Below are 12,500 nucleotides of genomic sequence, written 5' to 3'. Positions count from 1 at the left end.
TGTTGTTAATGGCTGAAGGAAAAAATTACTTATTAATGTGTAAACTTCAACTTTTTGCAGTCTTGCCTTGGCTGTCCTTATCGGCAACCTTCGGTATCATAACTAATGCGAAAGCGTTTGTCTTTAGTATGAAAACAGTCCATAGAGAGAAGAGCTTCCTGGGGAAGATTTGAAGGCCCCGATGTTTCTCGCTTCAGTTTTCCACGCGCGGCAATTATCATTATCATTATTATTATTATTATTATTATCCATTTTTTTTCTTCTTTCTTTTTCTCAAGGCCTGGCTAAGCGAGTTGGGTTCCGCTGCTGGTCAGGCATCTGCTTGGCAGATGTGGTGTAGCGTATATGGATTTGTCCGAACGCAGTGACGCCTCCTAGAGTTACTGATACTGATACTGACACGGCAGTTATAATTTCCACAGCTGGCTTTCAGTTTTATCAAGGCCAAGCGTTAGTAGTAGAGAAAATAAACAGGGCTGTGTTTTGGTTGGTTTGTTTGTTGTTTTGTTTTGTTTTGTTTATGTGTTTTATTGGTGTCTTTTTTTTCGGGGCGTAGGGGTGGAGGGGCGAGGGGGGTCAGGGGGAGAGGGTGTTGGTGGAGGTGATGTTAATTCATTGGTTTTATTGTATGTGGAATTACTTTTTTTTTGTTTTTCTTTGCATGTCAGTTTTCTGCATGTGCGTGTGTTTATGTGTGCGCGCGTTCGGTGCTTTTGTTTGTTTATATATTATATATATATATATATATATGTGTGTGTGTGTGTGTGTGTGTGTGTGTGTGTGTGTGTGTGTGTGTGTGTCTGTCTGTCTGTCTGTCTGTGTATGTGTGTGTGTGTGAATACGAAGTAGACCTTCGTTCCTATTATTCATCCATATGGGGGTGGGTGGGGGATGGGGTGATGGAATGGTGCGGAGTTCTCCAGTCATGTGAGCATGACGATATATCTTCTTCCGATCTTCTGACCTCTGACCTTCTGACCTCTGACCTGTGGTGACTGCATCAGTTGACCGACGTAAACATACACGCATCGTAGCTGGGGAATGGGGTTCCTCACTCTGTCGTTTGTTAGATTGTGGTAATCAGTTATGAACATGTTGGATTCTACTCTCTCTCTCTCTCTCTCTCTCTCTCTCTTTTGTGGCGCGAAATGCGATACGCACGAAGACTCAGGCGACTGAACACGCACACACATTAATACACACGCACTCACACACAGATATACACACAGACACATACATTATATACTCCCACCTACTCCCTCTCCACCTCCGCCGCCCCCCACCCCCCGCCCCCCTACACTGACACACACACAGACGCATGCACTTGCGCATGAACGGACGCAGACACATACATGCGCACGCGCTGACACACAAACAAACACACACACACACACACACACACACACACACACACACACACACATACGCAAATAGAGGGAGAGAGAGACAGACAGACAGACACATACAGACAGACAGACACAGACAGAGAAGATATGAGCGTGGGACCATATCATAGCCACGTTGTCGCTATTGTTATCGATCTGTGTGATAGCAGTCACAAGGAGCAGTAACGCATACCCAACAGAAACTGATGTTGTCGGTAGGTGAGAAACTTTGAGAGGAGCGGTCAGTTTCCATATGAATACACACAAACATGTACACGCGCGCGCGCGCACACACACACACACACACACACCCGCGCGTGCACACATGCACGCACGCACGCACACACACACACACACACACACACACACACACACACACACACACACACACTCAACCTAAGATAAGTAAAGGGACGAGATAGGTTGCCATATGAACAAGGTTTTCTGAGCCCCCTGCTGAGCTCAAGAGGTTTTGTCTTTCTCGGAAGAAAAATGATAAAACAGATGATACTGTTCAGAGGAATGATGACCGTAATTATGATTCTCAACAAACCGAGACAATCTGATGACGGAAAAAAACCGGCTGTTTATTAACTGAGAATTTCATTCTTGATATTAGTAGGGATACACTACATGTTTTTTTGTGTTTTGTTGTTGTTGTTGTTGTTTTTTTGTGAAAGGGTACACAAAATTCCGCGTATGACAATGCGTCACAAAACAAAAACCAGGTCATACGTTCAGAGGAATGATGAATGAGTTTCAGTTTCATATCTGATTATCATCAGTAGGAACGAACTAATAAGGAAAAACGATCGTTTATTGAAAATATCATTCTTAATATCAGTTTGGTGCAATCCTCTTTTTTTTTTTATATGTATAAACATTTTTAACAACAACAATATCTTCTGAATAAGGACAGCTTCGGTAAGGCAGATTACCAAGATATCAGTATTCACTACTAGTGAAAAGAATAGTATAGGGGTGTGTGTGGGGGGGGGGTGGGGGGGGGGGGGGTCAACACTGACATACATGAAAAAAAATCATAGTCTGTGATCATGTGCTTTTCAATATCAAATGTGGGGGGGAAAAAATGTTGAAACAACAGAGATTCTGTTCAGCCTTTTCTTTTAGAACACTGAGTCCATCTCAGTCATATAAGTAGGTGGGGGTTTTTTAGTCTGTTGTTGTTGTTGCTGTTGCTTTTTCTGCATCATCATGCCTCATGCAGGTCACAGAAAGACAAATTGTTGGGCTTCAAAACCACAGAATCCCTCACGGGCATTCGTTTGCTGGAAAAAAAGAAAAAAAAAAAAAGACTATAATTGTGAGCGAAACCCCGATCGTTGTCATTCTTGGTTGTTTTTTTTTTTTTTTTTTTCTGGGAATACAAAAGTCAAGAAATAAGCTGCGCGTGGTTTCGACAAGTATGATAGGTTTCATTCATGTTCACTGGATTTTCTCACCGCGCTTTGTCAGTGAGACATTCAGGCGGCTACACTTTGTCATCGAAACCGCTGCCAGCTCATAGACATTCTCACTTGCCAGCTCATTCTGTTTGTGTGTCTGTGTGTCACTGTGTTTGGCTGGCTGTCTGTCTGTTTGTCTCTCTCTCTCTCTCTCTCTCTCTCTCTCTCTCGCTCGCTCGCTCGCTCGCTCGCTCTTGGTCTATCGGTCATTCTCTCTTTTTGTGCGTGAAGCATTATACAGTGCGTGCACATCTAAGCGCATGAGTATTTTAGTAATGGTTGTACACTCACGTGTGTGTGTTTATGTATGTGTGTGTGCGCGTGCGCGCGCGGGAGGAAAGCGGTAATGAAACTAGGTGGATTGATGTGCGTGCACGTTTGCGCGCGCGCGCGCGTGTGTGTGTTTGTGGCTGCGTGCATGTGTGTGTATGTATTCATGTATGTTTGTGTTTTCATATAAGCGCGAGCGCGAATGTATACGTGTGTGTGTGTGTGTGTGTGTGTGTGTGTGTGTGTGTGTGTGTGTGCGCGCGCGTGTGTGTGTGTATATGTGTGTGTATGTGTGTGTGTGTGTGTGTGTGTGTGTGTGTACATACCTACTCACGTACGTTAGTGCGTGTATATGTATGTGTACACTGAAACACGCACGCACGTTCATTCGGGAGCCAGAAAAAAAAACACATATAAATATTGATATGAATAACGAAACTGAGATGATATAGAACTGGCGGAAATATCGTATTGCCTCTGTTCCACTTCCTGTTCAACTTAACTTTTTTTTTTGTTTGTTTGGGTGTTTGTTTGATTTTTTTTTTTTTTTTTTTTTTTTTTTTTTTTTTGCTTCTTACTTGTTTGAGTAATGGGTTCTCTGTGATCGAATTTTTTCTTTCTTTCTCAATCTTTTTAACCATTGATGGTCACGAGTTAACGGTTAACCCCCCCCCCCCCCCCCCCCCCCCGCCCAATCCTCCCCCCCCCTCCCCTCGTCCCCGTGCCACCCTCCTGACTTTGAATCATACTTTGAATCATCATGCAAATTCCCTGACAAAAATTCCAGCCAAGTTTCGTAGCTTTTTGTTTGTTTTTGTTATCGTATGAGTGAGAGCCCCTATGAAAAAAGTTTATCATTTTTCTGGTAATTCATAACTGAAGAATTAATAAGGAGAGTGTTTCAACAGGAACTTTTTTTTTCTTTCATTCAGTTCTCTCGATTCCAGAACTTTTGTCAGTGAGATCGCAGCCAACTCACACTTTCTGTTTCTCTGTCTGCCTGTCTGTTTGTTTTTCTCTTTGTCTCTCTCTGTCTCTGTCTCTCTCTTTTTCTCTCTCTCTCTCTATGTGTGTATATTTATACTATCTTTCTATGTATGTATGTGTGTATTGTATTGTATTTGTATTTCTCTTTTCTTTTCTTTTTTTCTTTTTTTTTTTCTTTTTTTGTAACAACAGATTTATCTGTGTGAAATTCGGGCTGCTCTCCCCAGGGAGAACGCGTCGCTACACTGAGAGCGCCACCCAATTTGTGTGTGTGTGTGTGTGTGTGTGTGTGTGTGTGTGTGTGTGTGTGTGTGTGTGTGTTTTCCTGCGTGCAGTTTTATTTGTTTTTCCTATCGAAGTTAGATTTTTCTACAGAATTTTGCCAGGGACAACCCTTTTGTTGCCGTGGGTTCTTTTACGTGCGCTAAGTGCATGCTGCACATGGGACTTCGGTTTATTGTCTCATCCGAATGAGATGTATGTATGTATGCATCTACCTATCTCAGTATCCACGAACGTGCGAATTCGTATCGATATTTTCTTCCTTCCTTCCTCCCTCTCTTCCTTACTCCCTTCCTTCCTTCCTTCCTTCTAGTCCTTTCTTCCTTTCTTTCTTTTGTTTTCTTCTTTTCTATCTTTATTTCTTTTTCTTTCGTTCTTTCTCTTCCTTTCTTACTGTCTTTCTATATGTATACATAATGCATACTAGATAGTCTCGACACTTCCTTCGGCTTTCCTTTTGTTCTTTCTTTTTTTTTCTTTCGTTCGTTCTTTCCTACTTTTGTATGTATTAGTGTGTATACCAGATGTTCTCTGCTATCCAAATAGGTTTTTTTTTCTTTCCCAGTCTTTAGTGTACGTAGGTCTGACGATAACAAGTATACCTATAAATAAGAATCAGTTTCAATCCAAACGCGTTCGATTTCCCTGACTGACGAAATTTGTGTTTCTCCATGACTGTGTTAGAAAGATCCCAACGACTGTCATCTTTCTAGGAAAAGGGGGGAAAAACACACACACACACACACGATGATACATCTCCCTGTGTGTATGTGGTTTCGATATTACATACGACGGTTTCCATCAGTTCTCAAGATTCCATTACACTTCGTCAGTGGGTGAGAATGTTCATTCAGTTCGTGCTGGATTCTCATACACTCCTTCGGTCGCTGGGAGTTTTGCTTGCTCATAAACTTTCTCTGTGTGTGTGTGTGTGTGTGTGTGTGTGTGTGTGTGTGTGTGTGTGTGTGTGTGTGTGTGTCTTTCTCTCTGTCTGTCTGTCTGTGTCTTTCTCTCTGTATCTGTTTCCGTATACCTCTGTCTCTCTCTCTGTCTGTCTCTGTCTCTCTCTCTGTCTGTCTCTGTCTCTCGCTCTCTCTGTCTGTCTCTGTCTCTGTCTGTCTCTTTGTCTGTCTCTCTGTCTGTCTCTTTCTCTCTCTATGTCTCTGTCTCTGTTGCTCGCTCTCTCTTTCTCTGTCTCTCTCCCCCCCTCTCTGTCTGTCTGTATGTCTCTCTCTCTCTTTCAATGTCTCCCTATCTCTGATTCTCTTGCTTTCTGCCCCTGGCTTTGTTTACTTTCTTCCTTTCTTTCTTTCTTTCTTTCTTTCCATTTTATGTGTATTTTGTCTTGTGGACTGAGCGAAATAAAACAAAGAATGAATACTACTATACTTTCGTTCGTGAAATGAAAATTCGTTTCATTCTCTGCATTCCCCTTACCCAGTCCCTATCTCCCCTCCCACCCACCAAACTCCCTCCCCCCCCCTCTCTCTCTCTCTCTCTCTCTCTCTCTCTCTCTCTCTCTCTCTCTCTCTCTCTCTCTCTCTCTCTCCTCTCTCTCTTTCTTTTTTTTCTCTCTCTCCTCTCTCTTTCTTTCTCTCTCTCTCCCCCCTCTCTCTCATGAATATCTCTTCTTCACATAATAATGTATTCTGTATCTGTCTCTCTCTCTCTGTCTCTCTCTCTCACTAATATCTCTTCTTCACATAATAATGTATTCTGTATCTCTCTCACTGTCTCTCTCTGTCTCTCTCTGTCTCTCTCTCTCTCTCTCTCTCTCTCTCTCTCTCTCTCTCAGCTTTCCTCTCTGATCGTACACGCACGCACACACACACACACACACACACACACACACACACACACACACACACACACGAGGAGAGAGAGAGAGAGAGAGAGAGGGAAAGAGAGAGACAGAGACAGACAGACAGGACAGAGGGCTGTTTCTCTCTCTCTCTCTCTCTCTCTCTCTCTCTCAGCTTTGCGGTCAATGACACGTTTCATTATTTATATTTTTTTTTTTTATATGTATTCATTTATTTGTTGTTTTTTTTAGAGAGATGAAGAGAGAAAGAGATGGAGAGAGAGAGAAGGAGAGAAACAGAGAAAGAGAAAGAGAGAGAGAGGGAGAGAGAGAGAAAGAGGGAGAAGAGAGAGAGGAGAGAGGAAGAGAGAAAGAGATGGAGAGAGAGGGAGAAAAAGAGAAACAGAGGAAGAGAAAGAGAGAGAGAGAAAAAGAGAGAGAGGTAGAGAGAGAGAAAGAGGGAGAGAGAGAGAGAGAAAGAGAGAGGGGAGAGAGAGAGAAAGAGAGAGAGAGAAAGACTCGGAGAGAGAGGGAGAGAGAGAGGGGGAGAAAGAGAGAAGAAGAGATACAAACAGAGACTAGTTAATCAACGGGGTCTAGGAAGAATGATTATACCACGCAGCTTGTGTTTAGAGAGAGGGGAATGGGAAAGAAAACTCGCTTTCTTTCTTGACACTTTCAGTTTCGCATCCCGTGACTGATAGGGAGTCTGTGTAGCCTCTCTCTCTCTCTCTCTCTCTCTCTCTCTCTCTCTCTCTCTCTCTCTCTCTCTCTCTCTCTCTCTCTATCTATCTATCTATCTATCTATCTATCTATCTCTTTCTCTCTCTCTCCCTCTCTTTCACGTAACACTGACCCCCCACCCCTCGTAAACACACACACTCATATAATTATGGTCACACACACGCACACACACACACTGACATACATACACACACACTTACACACACTTCGCACACATACACACACTTAGCATTCTCACACTTCACACATTACACACACACACACACACACACACACACACACACACACACACACACACACACACACTTCTCGCAAACACTACTTAGCACACACTGTTTAACTAACACACACACACACACACACACACACACACACACACACACACACACACACACACACACACACACACACACACACACACACACACACACACACACACACACACACACACACACACACACACACACACACACACTCACACACACACACACACACACACACACACACACACACACACACACACACTCACACGCACACACACACACACACACACACACACACACACACACACACACACACACACACACTGACAGTGAGTAAGAGATTGACACAGACAGACAAAAGAGAAAGAGAGAGACAGAGATGAAGAAAGCGAATCAATCTGATCTACGCGTTGTGGTTGGTGCCGCGTGACAAGCAACCACGTAGCAGGCTATGTGTCAAAATCCTAGACTTAGAAATTTACCCATCTGTGAATGAGCGTGACTTGACTGTAAAGCCAACACACAAAGTCAGTTTCTGTGAATCACCTTATTGGCAGCGCTATTGGGACGGGCTTACCTTACCTTACCTTACCTTACCCTACCTTACCTCCCCTTCAACCCCAAATCTCACCCCTTCCCACACCCCTACCTCACCACCTGTCGTCGTTTAAAAAAAAAAAAGGGCGCTGTGGGAGTGAGAGTGAGAGGCAAAACACACAGACATCCACACACACACACACACACACACACACACACACACACACAGAAGTTAAAAAAACAAAAAAAAACTCCTGACCTAAATTTAGCCTGGGAGCTCCTGGCACGCGCGCTAAAGCCATTACAACTACAACCAGCACAATACTCGCTTTACTTCTGTCTGACGCTTGCCCCCGGGATTCCCGTGTTTCTGGGTATTCCCCACTCCCGCTCGCACTGCTCATGCGCGGACCGACTTGCAAGCCAAATACAGTTCGCTGGTCAAAAACCCACGTAGCAAAATTGCTCCGCTATTTTTTCCCCCCTTCGTTTCTCTCCGTGAGCGGAGAGTCCGTCGTTGAGTTGGCGTAAAAAGAAAAAAAAAAGAAAAAAAGAGAAAGAACAAAAAATCGGAACCTAGGATGAATGTGAAAGACCAAACGCGAGAAGGAACCGTTTCAGAAAATTTCCGTGCATTTCGCGTGCTCCCGTTGGTGGTATCTTAAATAAAGTTCGCCAGCCAGAACTTTTTTCATTCACTCCGCCATGACTCTGATGAAGCAGACGACCGTTTCGACACCTGACGACAGTTTGATGTGCTCTGAAAACGATGGCGATTTGCAAACTGACTGTTGCATGTTGTCTTTAACCAGCGGGAGCCTCGACAAACAATTCGAAACGCTCACTCTGGGTGATACAAATTCGGGCAGAAGTCACCAACACAGCTGTGAGAGTGGAATCGCCAGTTTGAGTGCGAGTTATTCGGTACAGACTTCAGATAGCGATCGAACTGATACGCTTCAATCAAGCGGCATCGATCTGACTGGAGATGATCGAACACTGATCAAGACTGAACACAAGTGTTTTTCGGACAAAGTACAGTACCCCAAAAGTTGTGAAACGGTGTATGGTGATAGTCCAGTTGGAGGAGAGAAGAGAGAAAGTCAACCGCTGCAGAAGAGAGAAAAGTGCGAGAGAATCATAAGCTGTTGGGACGAAATGTGTAAACATTTTCCAGACAAAGATGGAGATACGTGAGTAAATATTTCCTTTCTGATTGAGTTGATAAGATGGCTTTGTTTAAGTTTGTTTATATCTTCCGCCTTTTCCCCCCCCCTCGGTCATTTCCTCCTACTAGTGTCGATAACTGAAATACAAGTTTTTCCTTTTTTTCCTTTTAAAGTTTTCGCTTTTGTTTATATTTATGTTTATCAAATTCACGCATATTTTTTCCCGGAGATGCATCTGTGAAAACACACACACACACACACAGAGAGAGAGAGAGAGAGAGAGAGAGAGAGAGAGAGATTCATTCTGTGCAGAAAGTCAACACTCGGCTATGTGGACAAACTGGGATGGGGTTTACCTTGTCTTCATTGAATTATTGCGATTTTAATTCTTTCTGCGTTTAACAGTTGATATTTAAACACCTCGATTAACCATGCAAGAATTTAGTATAAAATTTTTGCTGACACCAGCCGATTGATTTTGAACGTCTTTGTTTTCTTTCTCTTTTTTTCTTCTTTCCATCTTTCTTACTCTCTGTCTTTCTTTCCGGTTTTTTTTTTCTTTCTTTCTTTTATGTCGTTTTTTGGGTACTAATATCGTCAGTGGCGTTCAGTTCCAATCAATGAGCAGTCTTATGCGAACTCAGCTGCAAATATAATGTCTATCTATGATATATGTCTGTCTATCTATCTATCTATCCATCCAACCACATATCTATCCGTCTGTTCTTGTGTGTGTGCGGGCGTGTGTATGTCTGTGTGTGTGTGTGTGTGTTTGCTTTGTCAATGTTGTTGTTTCCGTTTGCCACTTTGCGATCACTGGGTTGGAATAAACATTTGCACTGTAGGTCTGGCTTTGTTTTATGAATACCGAATACACACACACATACACACACACACACACACACACTCTCTCTCTCTCTCTCTCTCTCTCTCTCTCTCTCTCTCAAAATCAAGGGAACCGTTTCTTTCTCTCTTTCTCTATTTCTCTATCTGTCTCTCTCTGTCTCTCGGTCTCTCTCCTCTCATTCTGTCTCTCTTCTCTCTCTCTCTCTCTCGTCTCTCTCTTCTCTCTCTCTCCCTCTTCTCTCTCCTCTCTCCCTCCTCTCTCTCTCTTCTCTCTCTCTCCTCTCTCTGTCTCTCTCTTCTCTCTCTCTCTCTCCTCTCTCTCTCCTTTCTCTCTCTCTTTCTCAACATCAAAGGAAACGTCTCTCTCTCTCTCTCTCTCTCTCTCTCTCTCTCTCTCTCTCTCTCTCTCTCTCTCTCTCTCTCTCTCTTTCTCAAAATCAAGGGAAACGTTTTTTTCTCTCTCGCTTGGGGTTGTGGGTTGGGACAGAGAGTTCTTGTTGTAGTTTGTTGCTTTGTAGTAGTCTTTTTCATTAGTGTTTCTTGTGATTTCCAGTGGACTTTTGTCGTTGATATTTTTTCTTGTTGATAGTTGTGTGTTCTTGTGTCAAGTTTTTGTTTTATGTAGCCCCCCCCCCCCCCCCGCCTCACACCCTCCCTCTAGTTTTTCCTTTCTTTTTTTTTATATCCCAGGGCTGGGTGGAAAAAGCATATGTTTTGCTTATCTCATTACCCTGGTAAAATGAAATTTCGTTTCATTTCGTTTCGTTTCGTTTCTTTTTTATTTTCTCTCTCTCTGATTATATATATATATATATATATATATATATATATATATATATATATATATGTGTGTGTGTGTGTGTGTGTGTGTGTGTGTGTGTGTGTGTGTGTGTGTGTGTAAGTGTTTGTGAGTGATTATTATCGTGATCTTTCATACGTGATAACAGACTAGTTGTCGAGGTGCATTAGTTTATTTCCCTGAGTGAGAAAATACATGAAATACACGCGCGCGCACACACACACACACACACACACACACACACACACACACACACACACACACACACACACACAAGCAGTTATAAAAGTGTTGTTTGTTTGTTTTTAATCATAATAGTTTTGTTTTGATTGGAAGAGGTCCTGCTATAAAATGATACTGTAGCTTTCTCATCTGTAGTGATTGTCGTTTTTGACGTGATTTTCTTCTGGTTATCATGTATTTTTCCCCTCACTTTTTCTTTCGTTTCTTTTCTTTTCCATCGTAACGTTTCTTTCTGTTTCTTTTATGTTTGTCGTTTTCACTTCTTTTTTTTTTTTTTTTCGTGTGTGCAAAATTTCAAATTTGTCAAATTACCAGTTTCGTGTTTGCATTTTCGTTTTTCCCTTATCTTTTTTTTATTTTATTATTGCTAATTAAATGGTGATGATGATAATAAATGTTACTACAATATATTATCATTATTATTAGTAGTAGTAGTAGTATTGTGTGGGTGTGTGTACGTGAGAGAGAGAGAGAGAGACACAGAGAGAGAGAGAGAGGCTCAGTTTCGCAACAACAAACACAACACAAAACAGAAAATCGGTCACTGAAATCAATGAATAGTAAAAACAAAGCGAAAAACAACAACACCCCATTCCCCGATGCCAGGCATCCGGTAACACAGAGTTCGCGACACAACTTGCAGACACAGTTTTTCAGAACTCTCTCTTCTGTTTTTTCCCTTTTCCTGAAGAATTCCAGTCACCTAGTTCTTTTCGCTTTTCAGGGAAAGCAACACCAGGGCTGGGTTGTATGAGCAATCTTTGAAGCCCTATGTTTGCTTAGTGCGAAGATCGTTCCAAAGAGCAAGGTGGCAGAATGGTTAAGATGCTTATCTGGCAATACAGTGTCAGACCGTGAGGGTCTGGGTTCGAATCCCGCTCTTGCCCTTTTCCCCCCAGGTTTGACTGGAAAATCAAACTGAGCGTATAGTTATTCGGATGAGGCGATAAACCGAGGTCCCGTGTGCAGACTGCACTTGGTGCACTGAAAAACAACACATGACAACAAAAGTATTGTCCTTTGCGGGTAAAATTATGTCATATATAAATATGCATGCGCTCAAGGCAATCTCCCCAGCAGATGTGGTGTAGGTTATATGGATTTGTCCGAACGTAGTGACGAACGAACGAACGAGCCCCTTACTGAAATGAAGGGGTGTGACACAAGTACAATGTTGGACATATTGGAAATACAACTGATACCACAGGAATGTATCATACACATATACATACATATACATACGTATGTGAAGGGTGTGCGATCTGTCATTAGAACGCAGTGATGCTTCCTTGGAAAACTGAATCTGAAAGATTATTCCTAAGTCTGTGGAAATAGCGCATAATTAGGAACGTTCTTGAGGTTGTGTGCATAGTGGACCCGGACCATTCTGTGCGCAACACGGCCGTGCCTCCCCCGTCCGACAGAAAAAAAATGAATATCCCTGTACGGGCAAATCCACTTTCAAGCTCACCGAAGACGGTTCAAACCTTGTAATACTGGACCGGTCGGCCCCGGTTTGTTTGGACCCGTTATTTCACCGGTTGTGCAAACCGTATTTTTCCCGGAAGTCCGGGTTTAAGTGACGAAAAAACTAATCGCATTTGAAAAAAAAAAAATCTGTTTTTTCCCGTCATTTGACCAGTGTCAAATGTGTGGACTCCTCCCCTCTGTCGTGCGCTTCGAGGAAACAGGTGCCCATCAGTGAGGG

At 42.7% G+C, this 12,500-nt stretch overlaps 1 protein-coding gene across 1 annotated transcript in view; it reads left to right on the top strand.

The window, feature by feature from the left end:
- Window positions 1-8,107: 8,107 nt before the first annotated feature.
- Window positions 8,108-12,500, top strand: part of LOC143294302 (uncharacterized) — a 26,391-nt gene continuing 21,998 nt past the window's right edge. The window contains exon 1 of the mRNA XM_076605745.1: window positions 8,108-8,928. Within this exon, the coding sequence (XP_076461860.1) occupies window positions 8,441-8,928 (488 nt within the window). The 5' untranslated portion in view covers window positions 8,108-8,440. The remainder of the gene's footprint in view (window positions 8,929-12,500) is intronic.

Source organism: Babylonia areolata, chromosome 19 (genome assembly GCF_041734735.1).
Source record: "Babylonia areolata isolate BAREFJ2019XMU chromosome 19, ASM4173473v1, whole genome shotgun sequence".
In the NCBI taxonomy this organism is placed as follows: domain Eukaryota; kingdom Metazoa; phylum Mollusca; class Gastropoda; order Neogastropoda; family Buccinidae; genus Babylonia; species Babylonia areolata.
Note: the sequence above shows the minus strand (reverse complement) of the source record. Positions and strands in the feature narration are given on the sequence as shown.